Source organism: Mesoplodon densirostris, chromosome 5, assembly GCF_025265405.1.
Source record: "Mesoplodon densirostris isolate mMesDen1 chromosome 5, mMesDen1 primary haplotype, whole genome shotgun sequence".
NCBI classification, from domain to species: Eukaryota; Metazoa; Chordata; class Mammalia; order Artiodactyla; family Ziphiidae; genus Mesoplodon; species Mesoplodon densirostris.
The window spans coordinates 46,317,178-46,342,892 of record NC_082665.1 but is presented as its reverse complement, the minus strand read 5'-3'; the positions used below and the strand labels follow the sequence as shown (position 1 = coordinate 46,342,892).

Below are 25,715 nucleotides of genomic sequence, written 5' to 3'. Positions count from 1 at the left end.
ATTACCTAGATTACTTACAGTTACCAAAATCTGGCATTCATAAACTAAACCCAGCTGCTTACTAGACAATTCTAGTTAGTTTTCTCCTAAGGTATCTGGCCACAACACATTACCTGGCAGAATCATTCCCTGATATCAAGATTGGGTAACTGGTGGCGCCTTTCAGCAGGACAGGGAATACAGGAACAGAAGGAAATTAGGATAAAATACACTGAATTCAACTTTGAGTAAGTCAGATCTCATACTCAGTGACCTTCACAGGAAAGGTCCATCAGAGAATTGGCTCCATCACCCTGAAGCTCAGGAGAACACATTGGGCTGGAGGGACAGATGTGATTTTTGTCATTGGCTAAGATGTAGGTAAACTCAAATCAACCAGGGCAGGTGTGTAAGGTGAGAAGAGAAAAGAACAAGATGACATAACGTAGGGGAAAAGCCATTCCTTCTTGTTATGGTATAAACACTTCTCCAACGAAAACATTGGGCCAGAATAATAAATGTTTTTAAATCTATGAGAGCCTTTTGGAGCTCTCAAATCAGTATCTGGCACCTGTGGAGGCAAATTCACTCACAAAAAATCTAGAGTATGTACATGACCCTTCATCCCCAGTTTCCATTTTCATAAGGTACGCCACCACACCACAAAGTAGGACTATTCCAGGTCTATGAGACGTTGGAGCCGCCGCAAATCAAACCAGATACCATGCAATACATTCAACATCCAAGAACTCTGAGATATCAAGGCCCCAGAGCAGCACCAGCCGTATCAACAGGCTTAAGCCCTGGCAGCCCCTTTGGTCATGTGAATGGTGCAGTAACATGCAGTGCAATCTCCAGGCACCTTGACAGCACCCAGTCTTTATAGAAGCAATCAAGGGTAAGAGTTTTTGAGTTCTAGCTAAAGTTCAGTGTGCATACATACATTCATGTATGCCTTTTCAAATGTTACAGAGAATCAATGTTTCTAATAGCTGATTTCCATACTATTCACCCAGAAAAAGTCAGCACCATTCTTAAGCAAAAGAGTTAGATTCTAAGTTGTCGTCAGACTGCATATGGCAAGAAGACAGCTCTTTTCCTCAGTACCTAAATTGTGTTGGGTATCGTGCAGTGCAGCACATGTTATCTCAGGTTAATTCTAAAACACTTCTATAAAATAAGGACTGACACCTCCCACTACAGAGCAGCAAACCAAAGTTCAGAGAGGTTGAGTAAATTTCCCAAGGTTAGAAAGCTACCACACGGAGACCTGGGATTTAAGCCCAGATACGTCTGATTCCAAAGACTGTGTTCTTTCCGTCACTGCACATGTAATTTTAAAACTGTTCCAAGGAGGTGCCATGGCTGGCAGAGGAAGGGAATGGTGGCTGACTCTGAGGCTCCAGGCTACTCATTCCCATCATCAACAGGGGAGTGTTGCCTGAATCTGTTTACATAGGGGGTTCCAAGTCCAACTATACTTGCAATTTTTAAAAAGAGAGCTCCCGAGTTTGAAAAAGAAAAATTTTTTAATCTAGATTTTTTTTTTTTTTTTTTTTTTTTTTTTTGCGGTACGCAGGCCTCTCACTGTTGTGGCCTCTCCCCGTTGCGGAGCACAGGCTCCGGACGCTCAGGCTCAGTGGCCATGGCTCATGGGCCCAGCCGCTCCGTGGCATGTGGGATCTTCCCAGACCGGGGCACGAACCCATGTCCCCTGCATCGGTGGCAGACTCTCAACCACTGCGCCACCAGGGAAGCCCTAAATCTAGATTTTAAATTCATGTGATATTGCTATCTGTATCACTGAGAAAAAAAGGACAGCAAGCATGCATTAAGGCTATAATTTATTTTTAAAAATTAGTTCAGTAATTAAATTTCTCCTAACCATGCAAACATTTAATATATTTAAATTTGACTACCATTTCACCTCTGGCCAAAAAAAAGAGTTGAAAAAGACCAATGAGGAAAGAAGAGTTACACAAATCAAAATATAAACAAATGCATAATTTAATATATTCATCTCACTAATTCATCTTACCCTCAATATAGGCATTGATACAAAGAACAATTTGTGACTTTTTATTCAGTGAGATACTCTTGAGCTACAATTCTTCCATTTTTACATATCAGTGAACAGTGGCAACAATTAAAAAAAGCATGGTTGTTTTTAGTAAATTATTTATGATAATATTAAAAATAAGGGTTATGAATTATTAACAACTAACAGTAATAGGCACTAGATTGATACTCCTCGGTTGTCTCTAGAAACAACATAGGCATATAGCAACCAGATATCTCTTAAAAGATACGAGAACCTTCACCAAAGTTGTATGATCAGTTATGAGCCACAATTCTAAAATGGGGCAAGAGTTAAACTTTATATAAAGCAGATGCCAAGCTACTGAGAACAGGCCTAATAATCATCAAGTTATTTAGGCCTGGTTTGGAAAATCTATAACCTATGGTTCAGATTTAATTCATTTTATTTAGCTCATGACTCATTCTGAAAACAGACTTACTGCCACAGCTTTTTAAATTTTTAATAGGGTTTCTTTTTGGTAAATTAAGTTTATAAAGTATACCTTACAAATTAAGTTCACAAATGGGAAGCACTATGGTACAGAACTGCATCTGAATTCTCCTGCCTCCTCTCAATAATAATATGAGTTTGTCAAGTGACAATCTCTCTGAGATTCACTTTCCTCAACTATTAAGAGATAAATATTCTGGACTTCCCTGGCGGTACAGTGGTTAAGAATCCGCCTGCCAATGCAGGGGACCCAGCTTCGAGCCCTGGTCCGGGAAGATCCCACATGCCGTGGAGCAACTAAGCCCATGCGCCACAACTACTGAGCCTGTGCTCTAGAGCCCATGCGCCACAACTGCTGAGCCTGCGAGCCACAACTACTGAAGCCCGTGTGCCACAACTACCGAAGCCCATGCGCCTAGAGCCTGTGCTCTGCAACAAGAGAAGCCACCACAATGAGAAGCCCGCGCACTGCAACAAAGAGCAGCCCCTGCTCTCAGCAGCTAGAGAAAGCCCGCGTGCAGCAGCAAAGACCCAATGCAGCCAAAAATTAAATAAATGAATAGATAAATTTATAGAAAGAAAAAGAGATAAAAATTCTGATTAACACTGGAGATAAACCACACACACTGATTTCTTCTCTTGTACAAAACACTCTAAAATGACAGTAAAGGTTTTTTTTTTTTTAAGTTATAAATACAAGGAGAGGAAGAGAGTAGATATTAGCAGATAAGAGGTTTCAGAAAAAGTTTAGAAGGCAAAAGCAGATGAAGGCATGGTAATTGACCAGAAGAAGCTTCCACCCAAGTGTCTGCAACAGGGAACTTTGATCATTAAGGGGGAAACAATCTACAGACAGATTGTCAGCAGACCACCTGGAAAAGCTCAGGATTTGAAGATACTAGGTACTACTTAGGGCAATATGAGACATGGGATTAAGAGCAGAGTTTGGTTGAAAATCTCCAAATGGAGTACTTGACCCCCAGGGCTCTTCCTCCATCCCAAGCAGTTAAACGATCCTCCCTACCTCCCAACACCTCTATCTCCCAAAAAAATTTATATAGAGAGAACATCTCTGAAAATATTGAGACTTTTGGGCAGACTGAATTTGCAGTATCAAAGGCCATCCATGTAGAAATGTCTGGAACTCTGACAATCAAGTCTAGAGCTCAAGAGGGATGTCGGGTAGAAATCTGAGAGCCAAAAGATGAAGTAATAAGATTGAAAGGTACTACTTTGAAAGACTGATGTTGAGGAGGGTTGAGGACTTTGAGAAACATCTACATGGAAGGTAATTTAGCCAGAAGAGAATCAGTGAAGGAAACAGAAGGGAATGGCCAGAGGCAGCAATTGAAACAAGAATGTATAATATCAGGGCTTCTCTGGTGGTGCAGTGGTTGAGAGTCCACCTGCCGATGCAGGGGACACGGGTTCGTGCCCCGGTCCGGGAAGATCCCACATGCCGTGGAGCAACTAGGCCTGTGAGTCACAACTACCGAGCCTACGCGTCTGGAGCCCGTGCTCCGCAACAAGAGAGGCCGCGATAGTCAGAGGCCCGCGCACCGCGATGAAGAGTGGCCCCCGCTTGCCGCAACTAGAGAAAGCCCTCGCACAGAAACGAAGACCCAACACAGCCAAAATAATAAATAAATTAATTAATAAACTCCTACCCCCAACATCTTAAAAAAAAAAAAAAAGAATGTGTAAAACGTTACAGTAACAAGGCAGGCATGACAGAGGACAATTATATCACTTATACAAGTCTCATATTTACCTAGTGTACATACCTAGTGTATTTAACACATGGAACACAGCATTTAAAAAAAAAAGAATGTACAATATCATAAGTGCAAATATAAAAAAGAAACTTTCTGGAAAGGAGAGAAGACTTGGAAAATCAAGTGTCTCAACTGGTTAAATACAGTAAGAACTAAGAAAAGGGCACTGATGATTATTAGCAAGAGGTCAGGGTTTCATGGAATGACTCTCACCATTTAACAGCTATGACAATGGATGGCAGGCACAGTACTGGTTTTCCCATGTCTAAGGGAACCAGGAGGGAGGCCGGAGTCAGATTAGAAAGCATTAAGAATTAAACAGTGATTATGACAAACTTTCATAAGAAATCTTTGAGTTAAAGGTAGCAAGTAAAATGAAATGATAGCCTGAAAGGAATCCAGACCCATGAAAGGAAAAAAATATATTTTTAAAAATTTTATATATTTAGAGAGAAATAGAGGAAGCCAGTGAAGATGGAGAGATGGATGCAGTGCAAGGCGAAGTCCAAAAGAAGGTGGGAAATTAGAGATCAGTACCACTAGCAGGGGGATTTAGGGAGTTTAGCCTTGGAAGGCAGGAAGGGATGAATAGTCCTCTGAAACAGGCAGAAGGGAGCAGGGCATTATGACATGCCTTCCCTCTCTTTTAAATAACAGTAGACATGAGCACAGCAAGAGTCTAAGGCTGCAAGACAAGAATCTACATTCCCTATAGAGAAATAAACATAGAATATGGACTACATATCTGGAATTTTGCCAGCTAGATACAAAAACTGATTAATATAGAAGAAATATACATTTCAGTGGAACAGTAGATGTACATGTGAGAAATAGATTCCAATGTTATCAAAACAGCAAAATTTGTATAGCGTATAAGTGATATTTTAAGAACTAAGAATTTAATTATGTCCAAAGATAATATAAAGCTTCTACAGTCTCCAGTCGTTTGAAAAATATAATTAATTTTTTGTAGCTTAAATTTATAACAAAACAATCTTCAATATCTTGATATCTCAAGGTCAAATACAAAAAGAAATGCACTGAAAACATTCATTATACATAAATATGTTACATTTTACACTGGAGAGGAAAAATGGTACACATTTTTCCTTATCATGGAAGGCATTATCATAAAATTCAGGTTAAGAAGATGGAAGCATGGCAAGAAATGTCACATTACAGTGGAGTGCTATGATTCAGAAAACCATTCGTTACAAAGAAAGCAAATGAGTGTTTTATACTAATTGATAAATAAAAAACTTTAAATGAGACTAGTTAAAATAATAAGATCATAGATATTGTTGCTAACCTTTCTTTCCCCCTAGGTATGCATCTGACTATTGATATTATCAAAATATGTACTTTTTTCTTTCTTTTTTTTTTTTTTTTGCGGTACGCGGGCCTCTCACTGCTGTGGCCTCTCCCGTCGCAGAGCACAGGCTCCGGACGCGCAGGCTCAGCGGCCATGGCTCACGGGCCCAGCTGCTCTGCGTTATGTGGGATCTTCCTGGACCGGGGCACGAACCCGTGTCCCCTGCATCGGCAGGCAGACTCTCAACCACTGCACCACCAGGGAAGCCCTCTTTTCTTTTTTTAATTGAAGCAACAGGGATTTACTGTATAGCACAGAGAATTATACCCAATATCTGGTCATAACCAATAATGGAATATAATCTGCAAAATGTAAGTATTTTTGATGCCTGGCAGCAGTAGGTCCCAGAACAACTGGGTCTGTGTAGCGAGGTTGAGGAAATCCTACCAATAATTTCCAGAAAGTTAAAAAAAAAAATACAGTTACATGGTCCAAAATGCTTACACTACCCCAGTGAGAGTGCCATGGTGCCCCTTCTATCATGGGCTAACAAAACTGCCCATGTATAAGTAATCCTATAGGTCTCAAACCATAAGAGAAACAGTTTCACAACATGAGCCCTGTTACTTGGGGGCCCAAATCCCAAACTGAAATTATCCTGGGCACTCAAACCAAGATACTAAGAATGGATAGAAAAGATCATAATCATGGAGGCCCAGCCACTATATTTGCCACCACATAGACACTGAAGCCACAAAGATGTAACTTTCTGGTGCAAAACTTTGCAGGTGGAAAGCAGGACTATTGGAAATTAAAGTCTGAGGGCCAAGTTTGAAGACTGTTTCTTTCAGTGAGATTAATAGCTGAAGTGTTACATATCAGTTCCAGGCTAAGTAGACAAACAAGTAGAGACCAAGAGAGGAGAAGAGAGCAGGGAAAACATGAAGGTTCTCTGAAGCTCAAGGGTGGGTGCAGAGGCAATGAGGGATTAAGAGAGAGAAAGACAGGAGCTGGCAGCTAAAGCAACTTTGAAGTTTGAGATCTCAGAAGTAACATACGTACTTCCTGTGAAGCAACTCAAGAGCAAGGTTGCACCTATAGAATTAGAAGTAAAAATCTTGAAGTAAGGCAACTCAAGACATGTGAAAGCTGAGCAAGAGGGAGAAAGCTACAGAGCCCATGCAGTGGTAAACCAGCAAGCTGGCTAACGACTGGCTGAAACAGAATAGGTAGGAGGTGTTATAAAACCTGGGAGCAGGATTTAGTAGCCAAATTCACAAAGGAAGAAGAAAGGGAAAGGAAGCAAGGTGATCCTGATTTTTTTCTTTCTATAAAGTTTAAAAAAAAAAAATCAGGGCTTCCCTGGTGGCGCAGTGGTTGAGAGTCCACCTGCCGATGCAGGGGACACGGGTTCGTGCCCTGGTCCGGGAAGATCCCACATGCAGCGGAGCGGCCACGGGAGAGGCCACGGCAGTGAGAGGCTCCCGCGTACCGAAAAAAAAAAAAAAAAATCAGATTCTGATTTTTTTTCTTTCAAAACAATATTTATATTGCTAACTATGATGGAGAAGGAGGGAATAAAGAAGGAAAACAGCTTTATCTTGACCATATTTAAGGTCTTTGGATCTCATATAATGTTTAAGAGTCCCCATATCAGTAATGAAGAATTCAGATGACTTTCTGGTCCTTCCACTGACCAAGCTAATGTACCCAGAAATCCCTGGAAAGCACAAGCTTTCTCCTTGACTGACTGTCACAAATCGTTTAAAAAGAAAGTAACTGGGACCAAACTCCATGAATGGGAGACAGCTACCTAAACTTGATCACACACCTGGCCTCACATCCCCGAACAACACAAACAACCAATTTCTATAAAATCACTTATGACTAAAAAGAAATGTTATAAGGTTTAGTGGTTTTCCAGGATTTTTAACCACACTTTTCAGTAACTATTTGCGTAGAAGTGTACCTTATACTCTTTTCATGCTTGTCCTGTAGATGCAGGGAAAGCCAGTTCATATATGAGCTGACAAACATATCATCACATACTAATGACATGTACGAACATGTCTTTAACTTCTACGCCCTCAAAAGCACTCTTAGTTGTCAGAAGCATTTGAGAAAACGCAACATACATCAAAGAAGTTCCTAGAGAAAAGAGACTGTGGAGGCCAGATGATCCAATTTACAGATTAGAAAACCAAGGCACAAAGTTAAATGCCTCAGCTGAAGGCCTCACAGTTGGTTAGTGGCTAAGCTGGGGTAGGAGCACCACTGCCTCAAGTCTCTCCTCAGTCCTCTCCCCCTACCCACACCCCAAGACACAAATGTCCAGTAGAGCTGGGCTGGAGTTCCACATAAAGTAATAAGACTTTATGCTCTTTCTGAAACGTAAAATGAGATGACAGAATCTAAAAGAATAAGAAACAGCAGAAACTAAGAAACATATTTGCTTGATATAAAATAATATTAATTTAAAACTATACCTTTACTGCTTCTGATGAAAGTACCTTTTCCTTTTTCTGACTTGTGCTCATGGGCTCATTTTCAACACTGAAAAATAAAAACCACAGTTTCTTTTGAAATTGAAAGAGAATTACTAAAATCATACAGTTTCTGGATTTAATGAAAAAAACTGAAAGGTCCTTTATATCTGCAATACTCAAGATTTATATACAAAGTGTTATACTAAAAAGATGTTGATAGGAGTCTCTATACTTGAAACACACATTTGAAAATGCTCATCCCGGCTACAGACATTTTTGTGAGTCCATTCTGCGCTATACTTTCTTATGCTGATGACCAGCATCACACTAATGATGCACCTGAACAAAGGAGCACCAGTGCACAACTATCATAATCTTGGAAAGTGTTACCATTCTTTGATTTTATCTGTATTAAGGTTCTCCACAGTCTAATCTTTTTTTAATGCCTATGCTGAGTGTTATTTGGAATATATTTCTACTCAGCAAATTTTTATAAATGTATAGGGTCATCTAGCGAATTCTGGGGATACTCAAAATAGATGCAGGTTTATCTAACCCCAAATGTGTCCCAGATGGCCCCTTAAAATTCTGATTTTCCAGATAGTCACTTCTAATTGTCCTGTCTCGAATACCTTCACAGATGCCTTATGAGATGTCACAATAATCTAGTTTGCCTATTAGGCACACATGCATTTTAGATCTAAATATTTATGTCTCTATGTTTATATATTATTTTCTTTTCATACTTTGATAATCCTAGACAAATTGAGTAGCTCCACTCTAAAGGTTATCATGACACTCTACCATGTGCTGGGGATTGTGCTAGGCCTTGAGGATTTAAGAAGGAGTAACTGGTCAGGGTCTTTGTAAAAACTCTAGTAGGGGAGACTGATACACAAACAAACAAATAATACAACTTGATACAAGTTACAACTGCTGAACGAAAGAAGTGCCATGGAGCACAGAGGAAACAAGAGGCAGTGATTCTGCCTGCTTAGTGAAGTGCCCACAGAGGAGGTACAAAGGCAGGAGGTGATAGAGAACACGGCATTTTGGGGAAACTGTGTTCTGTTTGTTTGTTTTTAATATAAGACTGGAGCACAGGGGACTTCCCTGGTGGCGCAGTGGTTAAGAATCCACCTGCCAATGCAGGGGACACGGGTTCGAGCCCTGGTCCGGGAAGACCCCACATGCTGCGGAGCAACTAAGCCCGCGTGCCACAACTACTGAAGCCCGTGCACCTAGAGCCCATGCTCCACAACAAGAGAAGCCACTGTAATGAGAAGCCCACGCACCACAACGAAGAGTAGCCCCCACTCGCCACAACTAGAGAAAGCCCGTGCAGCAACGAAGACCCAAGGCAGCCAAAAATAATTAAAAAAAAAAAAAAAAAAAAAAAAAAAAAAAGACTGGAGCACAGGATCTTGTGACAGGCAGAGGTAATCCTGCTACAGATGAGAATGAGACCAGAGGACCAGTTACAGAATGTGAGAAGCACTGGGAAGCCTTCAGGCAGGAGAATGACTGGATGGGGAGAAACATAAGGAATCGTGGTGACTGGCAGGGACAGAGAGAATGGAAAGGAGGAGGGGTCGATAGGTCACATCAGGATGCGAAGAGGCCATATTTGTGCCACTTAGATTTTCTATCCATACAATCCAGGGCACTTGAGCAGACTATCCAGGCAACAAATGATAATGATAAAAAAACCAAAAAACAGAAGGAACAAATAAAAAGATCATGAACACCTGGAAAATATAATGGATTAAAATTTCATTTAGTCTCAGACTCTATGCAGGAATACAAGGACCAACAAGATACAACCATGCTCTTAAGCCTTTTAAATGCCAATAGGAAAAAGCAAGCATGTAAATAAGATAAATCTGTGAGCTATGTGTTTAACACATGGAAATTCCATAGGAAAAAACAGGAACAAAAGTAGAAAAAATAATGTACAACACAGAATTGTAACCTATATAGATGTCCATGTCTATAAAATAAGAATGTTTCAGATGGTTAATATTTTAAATGTGAGTGGGTTCTTATCTCTTTTTCCTATTTTACTAGGCTTATCTTTTGCCACAAGGTTATTTACAATTCAGGTTTTTTAAATTAAATGTCAATTAATACTTGTCTATTTAAGCTCAAATTGAGGCAAAGAGACTGGCAAAAAACACATAAAAAAAGCATGATCTAAAAATTTGGAGTATAATCATGAATACTACTGATTATGGTGATTTTATAAGTGTATTCTCTAACTACAATCTATTTTGAATGACCTAAAAATTATCTAAACATACAATAGGCATTTTAGTATCCTAGTTCTTGCTTCAAGATTTCTGAAAGTATACTTATTTAGAGTGTTTACAGGGTATTCTATAAACTTACTGCCTTAGTGAAATTGTAAATGAAAATGGTAAAAGTGTCTTTTCCAATACAAAAACTCTGCAGAAAATGCAGCTCGGCGTCCATGGGATTTAAGGCAGAACTCAGTATTTGCAAGTAGCTATAATCATTTCCACACTATAAACACACACAAAATACCAGAAAAACAGTTGTTAAGTCAGCACATAAGTATTCTGCATTGCGCAAACAACTGAAGAATTTAAAGCTGAAATCACCAAAAGAAGTAATACTTGACACTTTGTAAAACTTTCTGAAACTTATATCCTATGTTTATGTTACACTAATCTTTTTTTTTTTTTTTTTTTTTTTTTTTGCGGTACACGGGCCTCTCACTGTTGTGGCCTCTCCCGTTGTGGAGCACAGGCTCTGGACACGCAGGCTCAGCGGCCATGGCTCACGGGCCCAGTCACTCCACGGTATGTGGGATCTGCCCGGACCGGGGCACGAACCCGTGTCCCCTGCATCGGCAGGCGGACTCTCAACCACTGCGCCACCGGGGAAGCCCTGTTTCACTAATCTTACTGCTAAATCAAAATTTTAAAATGTGTTGAGTTTTAAAACAAACAATATTTTAAAATTTGGGGTTAAGTATAAAAATCACTGCTTCAGATAAGCTTTCCCCACTTCCTTCCTAGATGACTAGGGTCCCTTCTTCATTTGTCTCTGACATCTTCAGGATCACTCTGCTTCAATCCATTCTTCCCGGTCAAAGTGATTGTTAATCTGACCATGACACTCTTGTGTTCGAAAACTCCTTCAATAAATCTCCATCAGCTGATGAATAAATTGAAGAGTCCTTAATATAGATATAGAAAGTTATTCATTTCCTGGTCACAGACACACCTGTCACATAGAACTAATTCCCATTCTCAGAATGCACCAAACTCACATGCCAGCAAACCACTTTCTTCTCCTGCCTGCAACATCCTTCCCCACCCTGTCCAACTCTTAATCCTTTACAATTTAGTTCTAGCTTAACCTGTATTTTTTTTAAATAAATTTATTCATTTATTTATTTATTTTTGGCTGTGTTGGGTCTTCGTTGCTGGGTGCAGGCTTTCTCCAGTTGCGGAGAGCGGAGGCTACTCTTCGTTGTGGTGTGCGGGCTTCTCACTGTGGTGGCTTCTCCTCTTGCAGAGCACAGGCTCTAGGCGTGCGGGCTTCAGTAGCTGTGGCATGCGGGCTCAGTAGTTGTGGCTCGCGGGCTCTAGAACGCAGGTTCAGTAGTTGTGGCGCACGGGCTTAGATGCTCTGCAGCATGTGGGATCTTCCCGGACCAGGGCTCGAACACGTGTCCCCTGCATTGGCAGGCAGATTCTGAACCACTGCACCACGAGGGAAGTCCATTAACCTGTATTTTTTGTGCTCCCACTGCACTCAATTATACCCCTTATACACTTCTGCTGGTAATGACTGGCTGGTTCTCCATCTGTTGAACTAGAACTTGAACTGATTTAACTCAGGAATGATATCATTCATGGCTGTATCCCAGAGCCTAGCATCGTGCCTGACAGTGTGAAGGCACTCAAATATTGTTTGTTAAATGAATTTTTAAAATAACTGATATTAAAACAGTCTCCAGTTATGTGTGCTTAATCAGAAAACACTATTCCATTGGGAACAATGGAATAATACACATCAGTCTTTTTTCCTTAATGAAATACTAGTATAAGTCTCTTGAGAGCATGTACCATCCACTCTCATCCTGCATCATCTTTCTCTGAAGGTATAAAGAGGGGAGTAGGGCTGTGAGAAGAAAATTATGCAATACCAACAAGGGTATTTTCAATTGATTTACAAACAAAACACAAAAAAATTAGAACAGAATCTATAAAGACACTCAAAACACTGCATACTTAGATGTCAACTTAGGAGGAGGAGGAGGAAGGAGAAGAAGAAGAAACATTAACAGAAAAGTCTCGAAAGACTCAAAAATACAAGAGAAAGAGGAACATTTCGAATTCAAATGATCTCAAACGTTAAGAAAGAGGACAAGCCTTTCCTATTGTTCTTTCACAATTTAACCCCCTTTGGGACCCGGGAATTATTTCAACAGCAGTATTTTTAGAAAGCACACATTCTGCTCATGGCAGGGGGGAGAGGCAGTAATCATAATCACACGTAGGCACAAATAAGACTCCCTTGAATTTTAATAGCCTCATCTTACTTAGCTAACAGAACTATGGAAATTACTCTTTCAAAATGGTCCAGATAAATATCAAGGTCAAAGTGACACAGAAGCTCCTCATTTTTGAAGTAAACATATTTAGACCATGTCTGAAAACCAGGAATCCAACTTACAGTCATTAAGCAACCACTGACTTTATGCCAGACGTAAGATAAAACAAAACGGACGTAGGTCTGTTTCAGGGATGGCACCTTAGGGACAAAAGGCACTTCAGTCAAAATGCTTCTTTCTGGATCTGATTTTTTCAAATATGTACATTGGAAGTGTCAGATCAGCACTCTGCCAGATCTAAAATCCCATATGATCCTTCAGTAAGCAGAGTGAGGGGAAAAAGGAACAGGGAGACTAAACCTTGAGGCCTCTGTGGTAAAGGAAGAAAAAGACTGGGACCAAGAAACCAACTCAGTCAAAACTGCTATCAGGGCATCACAACAAGGAGGCAGAAACTTCTACCGTCCCTTATTTCAAAGTGACTGAGGCCAAGCCGGGGTCTGTCCTCTATCCCCTTGGACTGCTCCCTCTCATCCCTCACTTGGGTCCTTAAATATAGCACCCTCACACCTTCCAAAGGGTCTGCCCATTCCTTGGGGCATCCACACTACCTTGGGGATCTTAGCAACACATCTTCACACGACAAGCTCTAGAGTTCTCTTTGTTCGCTGCTCTACTGCAGGTACATTATGGATTAGACTGACTTTTGTGCACTGGCCTGGAATGCCACCCAGCAGCTCCAACCCTGCTTCTATGGGAATAAAGACAGTTCCACACTGCCAATTTCCAAACAACCATCTAGAACACTGTCCATTCATAAACAGTGACTGCCAGCAGTAGAGTAGTACTTGTAATTTTTTTTTAATGACTATTAACAGAATATAAAACAGGTGGTTATGGCTATTTCTGGGTTTCAAATTAAAAGGTAACAAAATGCTGCACTTTTAAGACAAACAGCATGTATTTTAGCCCAAACATCTGGTGTCTACATTTCAGAACTCTTTGGAGAGAAACTGGGGGCAAGAAGGAGAGGTAACAGACATGATTATGAAGCTTCACGGCTTTGCAGTCTTAGAGCTTCTGACAGTCCTTTCCCCATAATGTCAACCCTCTCCTGTAATTTATGTATCCACCTTGAAGCTTATTTACTTCCTGTTCCCATCACATGCTCCCAAAACAAGACCCATAATTACAGTTTAATCACAGGCTATAGAGAAGCTCAGTCTGTTAGATGTGACCCGAGCTGTCCATCTACACGTGACATCAGCCACTGCTCTATTTTCCCAAAGTCTTCTTCCTCATACCCTTCAGATTCTGAACATTTGTGACCCACCTCACAGGAATCAATACCCCTCCGCAACTAAGACCGGGTGCAACCAAATAAATAAATAATTTTTTTAAAAAAAGAATCAATACCCTGAACTTTTGCTGTGACATGAACTCAAAGCAGTATTCTAGCTGCTGTCTAAAATGGGACACCCATTCGTGTACCATTCAACAAACTGGCCTGAGGCAGGAGCACTGGAGATCCAAGGACAGGTGAGACTGGGCCTTCCCAGAGCCGACCAAGGCTGACCTCACCTCCAACTCAAATTCTTCCTCCTCTGTCAATTCTTCTGGATACCAATAAGCTGATAAACTGTGTGAGAATATACAGACATACAAATACATATAAACCCATGCCTCAGTGATTACTTTTTTTTTAAAAAAAGTAATCTCATCATCTCAACTCCTTACCAAGACCTACCTCATCTGGCCCCTGGCTCCCTTCCATTCTGTGGTCTCTGCCTATTCTGGCATCTGTGCCAACATGGTCCTGCCCCACAACCTTGAAACTGGCTCTTCGCTCTTCCTGGAAAGACCTTTCCTCTGATTTGCTCAGGTCCTTACTTCCAAATATCATGCCGGTCTTGGGTCAAATGGTACCCAATAGAGAGGCCTTCCATGACCATCCTCTCTGTACCTTATTACAGACTCACTACTTCCATCACGTCCTCTTTCCTCACCCGGCTTTATTTTACTTCAAAGCACATTATATATAAATCTATATAACTTTCCCATCGGGATACAAACCCTCTGTAAGCAGAGACACATTTAGATACTCAAACTAGATTCTGAAAAGTAATGACCCATCTAAGATTTTTTAAAGGGTTAAAATTATCTTTATAATTTGTAAAAGTATATGAACTATTGTAGAAAATGACAAAGCACCATTGTTAAGTGAAAAAAAAATTCAGGTTTCAAAATCCTGAAGAGAACTTTTACTTTTTCTAAAAATATGTATACATGTAGACATGCACATAGGAAATGATCTAGAAGAACAGTACTCGTCTCTGGGTGGAGAGGGTTATGTATGAGCTGTGCTTTTTTTCTTTTTGATTTTCTTATAATTTCATAGCTGTTTTAGAAAAGCATATATGACTATCAAAAGGAAGAAAAAACAAGTATTGTAGTTGATTTTAAAACACAAAAACAAGTTAGCGAAAAATGCTAGCAAATTTAAAGCAGACAAATAACTAACTACTAACAGTACAAATATTTCATAATGGCAATTTCTCTGTATCATAATAAATACAACATTGCCGAATAATATCCCTATCTGCCTACCTAGAACAATGGAGCAATCAAAATTATTACCATACATATTTTCAGCTTTGACTAATACAGCACAATGCCACCCCTCCAGCCAGGGTAGGATCCTTCGTGCTTTGACAACAAAGACAATGAAAGGCTGAGAGTTTACATCTCACCCAACCTGTTGCCGGTTATCAAAGTTTAAAATTCAAAGTATTTCATTCCTTGTCATAAGGAGCATGGCAGTTATAAAAAATTATGACCTGCCACTAAGGTAGCATCCATGTTTTGCATAAATTTTAGTACAAAGAGTAAAGGAGAAATTCCTAACATATCATGTAGAAATCACACAAAATTACTATTTGTGAGAGCATTCAAATACCATTTTCATGTCATTTCTGGCACTACCATTTGAGCTACTTGTCATAAGGAACATATAAAAGACGTGCTCCTTCAAAAGCATGTTGTACTATTCTAAACAAAACTGTATTTTATATACATGGAAAGGGTGACTTTTGATTCGGTCCCAAAATTATAACACTTAGTTTGGCTGAATGAATAAAGGGAAGTGGGAAGAGGTGTAAAATAGCTAAGTCCTCATCTACCATCACCAGAAATCAATATAAACTGTCTAAAGTTTACAAATCAAGAAAGAATAGTAAATAGACACATGTACAGAAAGGCCAGAAGAAACAGCTTAAATGAGACTAAAACCGTTTTCTCTAAGGAGAGAGTCTCAAGAATGGGCCCTACACCTGTTAAATGCTCCACAGCCCTGTGAGACACCTTGGTACTTATTTTAAGAGGGAAGGAAAGATTTGTGCTATGTCTGCCTTCCCCACAAAACTGCAGGAGTGTTTTGAACCAAAGACCATGTTGCACTGGATTCCCAGAGGCTCGTACAGGGCCTGGCACCAGTGGTACCAAGTGAATTCTTGTTAAAACATTGGTGAGGTTTTCAAATCAACTGATGAAAGCGTTAGGACCACACAGAGGGAATACCCAACGCATATTCACATGTAGCCTTTCCAGTAAAACAAAAGTCTTCCTAACCTGTAAGGCATACTTCTTTATCTTGTACACACCTATTACCCTATGGAGTTTTGGCTGGCATGATAAAGCTGGAAGAGACCTTAGCAATGAGGGCTACCTCCCTCGCTTTATAATCAAAGACAGAGAGCTAACGAACTGCCCAGAGTCACACTGCTACTTAAAGCAGATGATTTAGGTGATCTCACAAAAATGAGTTGACATTTTTGATGCTCTGTTGACTCCACCCAGTTTCACATTGCAGATTAATAATACATAAGCCTTCCTCATACCTGTAGAAAGTATCAAAATATCTAATTATTCTGCATTATAAATATCCCATTTACTTATAGCCTTAATCATAACTTTTCTCACTTGAAAAAGTTAATGGAGTTCATTCTTTCTTTGGAGAATTTTTGCCAACTCAGGATTATAAATTCTCTTTTTTCCTCTTTTATACAGAGATATTCACTAGGTCATAACCAGTCTTTTTTTTTTCTGAAATAGATAATTCACATAATTTTTTTAAGTATAAGAAGGTCTAAAATGAAAAGTCTCCCTCCTGTTCCTCATTAATTCACCCAGTCCCTCACCTTCCCTAAGTAGTTAACACAACACTAGTAACAGACTTTTCTCATACTCCCCCATTTTCATATGCAAACAGGAGCATACTATACACAGTGGTTTGTATCTTGCTTTTTAAAATTTTTTTACTTAATGTATCTAAGAGACATTTTCTTATCAGTACATAAAAAGCTTTATCATTCTTTTTGACAGCTGTGTAATATTCCACTACATGGATATACCATGATTTACCAATTAGTCCACTATTGATGGGATTACACTTTATTTTTCATCTCTTGCTAATTGAAACAACACTGCAATGACTAAACTTGTAGAGGCAACTTTTGGCCTGTTTGCAAACTGTATACAGCCAATGGAATTCCTAGAAGGGAACTGTTAAATCAGAGTATGTGAATGTATAATACTGACAGAACTTGTCAAAGTGCCCTCCAAAGTGGCGTATCAATTTACACTCCCACTAGTAGTGTATGAGAGTTCCTCCCGACAAACTCAAGTTTTGATTATCAAACAGGTGTTGTATGGTAGCTTGCTAGTCTTAATCTGTATCTTTTCCGAAGGAGACTGACTCTTTTTATGTACTCAAATATAAATTTATAAGTTGTATAAGTGTATATATTTTCCTCTCTCAACTGCCAGGACCATAAATTCTTTATTGTACCGAGCACTGACCCAGGCCATCTGGGCAGACATCCAGCTGCATGCCATTGTCTTTTATTTCCATTCAATACCATTTTCTAAGGTCTGCCTTCTGTTTGGGTCTTCCCAAGTTAAGCAGGGAATGTAGTCACATAATGCTGTAGGCTTTGAATTCAGGAAGGAGAATTCGACTCCTTACTCTACCACAAGATGTTGACACTTTTGATTAGTTATTGGACCTCTCCAAGCCTTAAATTATGTTATCTGTAAAATGGAGTAAAGCTTCCTCTCTCATAAGGTTGCTTTGAGGATTAAGTGAATGTATATGTTTAAAGCCCCAAGCATAGGGTTTGGATCTTATTAGGGCCTCAATTAAGGGTGGTTTATTTAGGTTTTTGTTTCTTTTAAATTTTATTTTATTTATTTTTTATACAGGTTATTAGTTATCTACTTCATACATATTAGTGTATATATGTTTCAATCCCAATCTCCTGGTTAAGGGTGGTTTAGTTTTGTCATCATTAATCTGTCAGGCAAAAAGAAACACTTGACTAAGCAAACAGTTGTTGCGCTGCTTTGGGATATTTCCAATTACATACCCCCAGGGGTTAAACACTGAGAGGTAATTCTGCTGGAGTTGTACCAGTACTTGGCCTTCACAACTGACAAATAAACAGTAAGATTAGTTATTTCTGGTCACAAAACTTCAACTTATTTCTCTATCAACACCAAGCCATTTTGTGTAAGGATTTCCGCTTACTTGGAATGCTGACTTTTGAAAGGATGCGCTTTTCTGCCTCCATCTAAGACTTGCTGAGTCAAGGAGGAGCAGGCGGGACTGAGGGAAAGCACTTCCATCCCTGCTGGTATAGTTACTGCCACATGTCCCCACGAGTCTGCCTTGGCCAAGGCTGCTCATCAAACCATGCTCAGGGAGAAGTTCAGAGCAGCGAGAGGACACTTTGTATGAGAAAGTCTTCATACAATGTTTGACCCTCATGATACAGTACATGAGTTCTGAACCACATGTCACACGCACCAAATACGTGTTTGGCACATAGTGAGCTCATCTGGAAAATAGAGACATACATGTTTATCTCCTCCATTAATTTAGGAACCCTCTGAGGGCAGTTCTGGTCTTTCATTCATCTTTGTATCCCACTCCTTAGCAACATACTCGACAAGTAGCAGTCACTCAAATTTATGGAATGAACAGACTAAAAAAATAGGACTAACTTTTACTTCATGCTGATACTCTCTTTTCAGCAGAGAACCTGGATTACTTTCCCGAGTTTCAATTTATGTCAACCTATGTTTTCTTGCTACCACAGTTGTACTGGCATTTCTGGTCTATCTGCACATCAGCGTATTTCATCAAAACTCTGGTTAGGAAATAAAATATTTTATTGAGGGAGTATTATTTTCCTCTTACTTTACAGAATGTGCTAGTATCCTTTTTACGTATTTTCCACTGAGATGAAAAAAAAAAAACCCAAAAATGTTTGTTTAATCAGAACTTTCAAAGTTAGAAGTGCTGATTAAATTTACTGTGGGCCAATTTGAGGTACACTTGCAACTCGAACCCATTTAGAGTGTACAATTGAGTTAGCTTTCAAGGAATTTCCTCAGCAAGAAACAGAATCCCCAAGGTAGACATCTGGCAGACACCCTGTTAAGCCCAAAAGTCAGAAATCTCACTTGAAAAAAAGTATGGCTACAACACCATAAAACAGTCTATATTTCTACTCCACTGCCAAAGGTAGGTTCTGTGCTTTCCATTAACCTGGAAGCTCAAGATTCTCACAAAATACACAGGGCTGAGGACTTCTGGAATTTTCCAGTCATCTTTTTTTTTTTTTGCGGTACACGGGCCTCTCACTGTTGTGGCCTCTCCCGCTGCGGAGCACAGGCTCTGGACGCGCAGGCTCACGGGCCCAGCCACTCCGCGGCATGTGGGATCCTCCCAGACCGGGGCACGAACCCATGTCCCCTGCATCAGCAGGCGGACTCTCAACCACTGCGCCACCAGGGAAGCCCCCAGTCATCTTTATTGCTGCAGGCATGAACTACAGATGTGGTCCTTCAACACCACATAGGTATCTCTTATTCCACTAAACTAGTTATCTATTATTCTCTATAGTGCTTTCAAATCAATGAAAATGCAATCATTATAAAAATTCGGAGAACAAAGCTCCTTTTCCTTACATAACTGATGCTGTGGTCAACATTTAACTTGAAGGCCAACATTTCTCATGCTGGTATCAGGGGCATTATTGACATTTTTTATGAGACTATCTCCTGCACTACGTCCCATTAGCATCCTGGTTCTACCCATTTATCAATCACACTCAGCCATGGTGAAAAGCAAATATTCTCTGAACTTCAAATCAATAGCCAAACACTCTGTCTAGAGAGCTTTATGGTACCCCCATGTTTCAGGGTAGGAGTGTACTAACCCTCGCTTAAAGCCAGTAGTAAGTGCATTAATGCTCCATCAACAGAGATTCACTCCCTCACCTGAGCTAGGTAAAGGGGACACCAAGATGAGACACAGCCCTACCTTGGGTCTAGTGATCCTGTCTTACCTTCTATCAATAGCACTATACTGGGACGCTCAAAGGAACAGCCAAAAAGAGTACATGTGAAATGGGCCACAGCGTTACCCATTCTGGAATAAAGGAAGGAAAGGTCCAACTGACTTACATATTCAGATGTATTCTGAAGGAGCATAGTTCAGCAGGGTGGCGGGCAGGATGGTGTGGAAAAAGAATCAGAGCTTCTGAGTCAGAGAGACCCAATTTCAAATCTCACCCCTGAAACTTACTCCTGTCATGATTTGGAGTAAATCGTTCTCAGCTGGGAGTCCTATCTCTCTCCCTGCCACCCACCTGGGTGGAGGTGTTTTGAGTTCTCCCAATGACTAGAGGATGCAACTGGCAATTAGTGGATGGGGCTACAGATGCCAACTGTGCTGCAAAGGACAGGAGAGCCCAGTTCAACAAAGAATTGTTCCACTCAAGATGCCAACAGTGTCCACTACCTTCCAGGCTACCTTCCAGGCTGAGGGTGACGTTTAAATGAGACAATGCAAGTAAAAGTACCCATCCCAGGAGGAAGTGCACAGTGGGCCCTTGAATAAATGCTGTTCTCGCCTTACTATCCCCCTCCCGAGTTTACGAACATTGTACGGAGCTCATTTGAAACACGTCCATCATGTGTGATATAGCAAAGAAACAAAACTGAGCAATCATCTTCTCAAAGTGGGGAAAATTAGAAGGCAGGTATCCTCCAAATTTCAGTTTGGCAGTTTCTGTTTAAAAGACCTTCACAAAAATTCTCTAAGCTTTAAATTGAGAGCCAAACACTCTTTAAGGCCCAGCGCTAATCTAGCTTTCTTAACGCCTCTTTCACTCTGCCCCACTAATGTATACAGCCCCCAAGAGATCATAACCTCTGAAGGCCTTCGCTCAGCCTAGAAGACCCACTCCCTATTTCTCTCTTTGTGGCTAAATTTTCTACCTGTGGAAAACACCAGTGCCTTGAAGGCCCAGGTAAAACCACCTCCACCATGAAGCCCTCCCTGCTCTCCCCTATCACTTCTAATGAGTCCATTCATTGCATGCTCATAAACTGGGCTAAACATTATAGCAGTGAATTGAATTCAGTTGCAGTTTTCATCTCTACAAAACCTAAAACAAATTAATATAAACACTTTCTGGATCTGGTCAACCACCCAAGACATAAGTACTGAAATGTAATTCCATTGCCAACACCTGAATTCCCATATACAACAGTGTTGATGCAAACAGGCCTTCTTTAACTGCTGAAGGTTAATGAGAACAGCAGCGAACGTAATATATAAATGATGTGTTCACAGCAAATGATGCCCAAATAACAGCACACCATAAAAGCAAAAGTTTTCCTATGGTTCAAATAGGGAAATATTGGACCACCTGAATCATGGCATGGTACACAGTGCTACAGTCCTAGCAACCCCCCCAAAACTTGTGTTTGTCCCAGTTGGTACCATATGCATTTTGTGAGTAGCCAAAAAACAGCTGTTAGGATGATGCTGTAAATTTTACTTTTATTGGTCTTGTGGTTACGTCTGTGTTTAATTTTTAATTCTGTTCTTAAGAAATTGTTAAGGAATTCTGTTCTTAAGGAATTTATGTCCCATTTGTGTTTGTACACACACAAGTTACATCACAAAATTCACGTAAGCCAACACTGGAAGTGCAGAAACAGAGACTATACAACCCAAGTTTGAGAGAATGCATTTTGTTTTGAGTACATGGAAAAGTCAGAATGCAGAGATTAATCCTTAATGTATGTTAAGGGGGCTCAGAGTTGCAGGCACTGCATAGGACTTAATACTTGTTCATTAACTGAAAAGTAGCTGTGTGACTTTGGGGAAGTTTCTTTAACTGTTTCTTATAGTAAAATGAAAATACTGATCGTACAGGTCTGTCCAACCTCAAAGCATATTATTAAAAGTACTCTGTCAATTGTAATGGGCCAGACACACCATAGATGGTAGGATGACTGTTTTCAGGTGGTCTTCTTCCCTTCTCCCAGTTCCTTGAGAGAAAGGACCTTTTTCTCAGTCATCTTTACATCCCTACCACACCAAGCCCCTCGTGTCTGAACGGACTCCCCTGCATCTAAAGTCACCAGTACAAAAGGTCAACTAGGCTCCCACTAAAACCAAAAGCTTTTACTGCCTCTAAAATAATCAGCCAAAACCCCCTTCATTTTGAAATAAGATCACAGTGACAAATCGCAATTCTGTTTCCAATCTTGTTAACACCAGCGTGTTGTGTTACTAGGACATTGTTTCCATTCGTTTCATTAAACTTTCAATAAAGGCTTTGTGTCTGTTTATATCCTTGAAAAGAAAGATTTAAACTCATTTAAAAGGTAGAACACCCACACAAAGGATTATCTGCTATCCCCTTAACATCTGGCAAGTTCTAAAAAAGATAAGGAGACAATTAGTGTCCATATAAGCACAATTAAATTTCTCACTGTCAAAAAGCCACAGTGTGCGCCTCTCTGGAGATGAGAATGGAAGAGTGGTAAGAAGACAAGAGACAAGTTGCTGTAGTGGTTAGCTCCAGAGAGAAAAGAGATTTGAGAAGTGCCTAAAAAGCCAAAACAGGGCAGGGCAGCAGGCAGGGTCTCAAGTCAATTCTGATATAAACCTGAAATTGGCCTGCCTATTCCCTGCTAACACTGACACAAGTTTCCAACTTTTGCTGCGTCTACTTGGGATTTCTTTTAAACACTGCCTCCATATTATCCAAGACTGTTAGTGCTGTTACAGTGATGGCAGGCACCACAGGCTGTCTGCCCACACCAGCATTCAGACATTCTGGTTGAGCCCTGTCAGACTTCAAAACTATTTTTAACTACTGTTTAACTCTGAATTTTAAATTTTCTCTTAACAGGGCAATAATAGCTAAAGCTTCCCAGGAGAAGTTTTCCAAATATTATAGGAGCTTTCTTGGAAAGACGTGGCATTTTATTAACAGATGGTCAAAATGGAAATGTTTCACAAATAGGGAAACCGAGGAACACATAAACGACTAGAATCAAATCACAAGACCTGAATGAATATTGATGGAATCAGCTCAGTCACAGTTACAGTTCTGTTTCCTATCCATTTTTCTTTGAAGCCCTCCATGAAGCCCTTAACATCTGAAGTAAACACAACTTTCTGGAGAGCGTCCTTCCAATCACATGAGTGATCTTCTAGTGCAATTTGGGGGAAGACGGAGCCGTAAGCCTCTCTTGCCATCAAAAGTTTAAAACAGCGAGTTGTATATCACTTAACCCCTCTTCCTCCCTCGGGACTCAGATAAAAGGACTCAGGAATAGGTAGTTTTATTAGACATGAATTTTTTTTTTAATTTCGATTTTACAGCAGCAGGTGGAGAAGGAAAAAAGACTGCAGAGAAGGGGCAAGTTTTCATTACTGAAACCAAGACAGCTTGAGTCCTGGTTTCTGGAATCTGTCTGGGAACTTGAGGCAGATGCTTCCGAAGAGACATGGGAAAGAAGAGTGGCATCATCTAAATGTCAGGCAATGGTAAATAAGCCTAGCGAGGGTTTTATATTTTGATGGAGTCTTGGGAACTCAGCATCACCATTCTTTTTTTTTTTTAAATCATTTTGAGAAACCACGAATAAAATGGCAAAATCCCAGCCAAGTGGGTGGCGCTCCAAAGCGTTACCTTTCCCACAGAAGTGGTTTTCGGATCGCGCCCTCTTTGCCCTGGCGGATGGCTCGGCTCACAACTGTTTCCCATTACTGTAGGCAGGACGCCGGGGGACTCGCTTTTGCCGCAGAACTTGGAGAGCAGACGCGACTGTGGGACGGGAACCGAATCACATCCGGGGAGGGGAGGTGGGGAGGCAGAGCGCCCCGCGGGCTGGCGCGGCCTCGGGTCACGAACTTCACCCGGATTTAACAAACCAAGCGATGCGGCACGAGAACTGGGCGAGAAGGACGAAACTTGAGCAATGGAGGAAGAACAGAAAGTGGCGAGCGCAGCCTGGCCGAGAGCGGCTGGCTGCGGGCACCGGGGCCAGGAGCCCCCCGTCCCGCGAGTCGGCGCAGGCCCCCCCGACGTCCCCCCCGCGGCTCTCACCTGGCTGCGCCCCGGCCCGGCGCGGGCGGCTGGCTTGTCCCCGGCCTTTCCTCCTCTTCCTCTTCCTTGTCCCGGGAAGGGTTTCGGGGAGCGAAGAACCGGGAGAAGCTGTGCCAGGGGGCGCCGCCCCTCCTCCGGCCGCCGGACATCTCCCCGGCGCGACAGCCGGTCCGCGGCCGTCTCCGGGGAACGCGCGAGACGGTGTCCTGCGCCCTGAGCACGCCGCCGCGGGACCCGGCGAGGGTAGGACTGACTCGGCGCAGGCGGGCGGCGCGGCTCAATCCATCTCCGGCAGGAGAAGCGCGGGCGCGATGCGCTCCCAGCGGGGCTACTTCTTGCGCTGTGCGGCGGCTCCTCCTCCTGCCCCCAGCCCGCCCGCCCCCGGGAGGAGCCAGAGGCCTCGGCACCGCCCCGAGCCCGGGCCCCGCGGCCGTCCGCCACGCCGGACGGGTCCTCGCTGCCGGCGCTGGCCTGAGACCCGGCGGGACGCGGAACCCCGCTACGCCGGGCTCCGGGCTTCCCGCCCAAACGAGCTCCAGCCCGTTTGTCTTTTCGCTCAAATTTTCCTTCCTATTACTGATTTGTTTTTCTATCCTCCAGCCAATGGACGGAACAGTGTTCAGACTTTTGAAAGAAGTTCATGAACTAAAATTTGTGAACACACCTGGTAAACTGCGGTACCAGAATGGCCTGGGCTGCCTTTCAGCTAACGAACAGCTGTTCCTAAAACAGCTACCTGGGGCTGCAGACGATGAGGTTACCCCGTGGCCGAGTCTTAGAAGTGGAGGGCTCCGTAGGTGCCTGTCTAGATCTGTCAACAGCTCGTTTCTTGTTCGGCTGGCTTACTACTGTGTGGAGTAACTTACCCTAACCCAGATGTGTTCTGGTATTTCTCACACTCCGTGTTACATACTACTCCCCGGTGAACCCTCTTGCAAAACGTCACTGATCAAAAACAAGTGTAATTCAAACTTGTAAATGCTGGGACAAATATTTTGTAGTTATTACACAGACGTCACTGAAATCTGGAGACCAAAAGGTCCTTAAGATTTGCTTTTAAATATGTCTAAATACAGTAGTTTGGATTTTCTTGGTTTTTTTTTTTAAAGATACATACAAAACTGTAATAATTAATGTATGCAACTTGATGAGTTTGAAGATAAATATACACCATGCAACCATCATGGCAATCTATGCCATAAAACCATCCATCACCTCCAGAAGTTCCCTCCCACCCTCTTATTTATTATTATTATAAACACTTATGACGTAAGGTTTGCCCTCTTAGCAAAGTTTTAAGCATACAATGCAGTATTTTGAACTACAGGCACTGTGCTGTAAGTAGAACTCTAGGACTTACTCGTCTTACATAACATCAACTTTGTACCCTTGGAATAATACGGCCTTGTTTCCCCATCTCCAGCCCCTGGCAACCTCCTTTCCACTCTCTGCTTCTATGGATTTGACTTTTTTAGATGCATCAATATAAGTGAATCCATGTAGTGTAGTATTTGCCTTTCTATGTCTGACTTATTTCACTAATATAGTAGCACAATTTTTTATTTTTAGTT

General features: G+C 41.4%; 1 protein-coding gene across 2 annotated transcripts in view; it reads right to left on the bottom strand.

Moving 5' to 3' along the window:
* CRYBG3 (crystallin beta-gamma domain containing 3) overlaps positions 1-24,377 on the bottom strand; it is a 114,600-nt gene extending 90,223 nt beyond the window's left edge. For both annotated transcript variants that reach the window (XM_060098639.1, XM_060098640.1), the window contains exons 1-2: positions 24,145-24,377; positions 8,083-8,149 (exon numbers count right to left, since the gene is read on the bottom strand). In XM_060098639.1, the coding sequence (XP_059954622.1) occupies positions 8,083-8,149; positions 24,145-24,293 (216 nt within the window). In that variant the 5' untranslated portion in view covers positions 24,294-24,377. The remainder of the gene's footprint in view (positions 1-8,082; positions 8,150-24,144) is intronic.
* Positions 24,378-25,715: the final 1,338 nt, after the last annotated feature.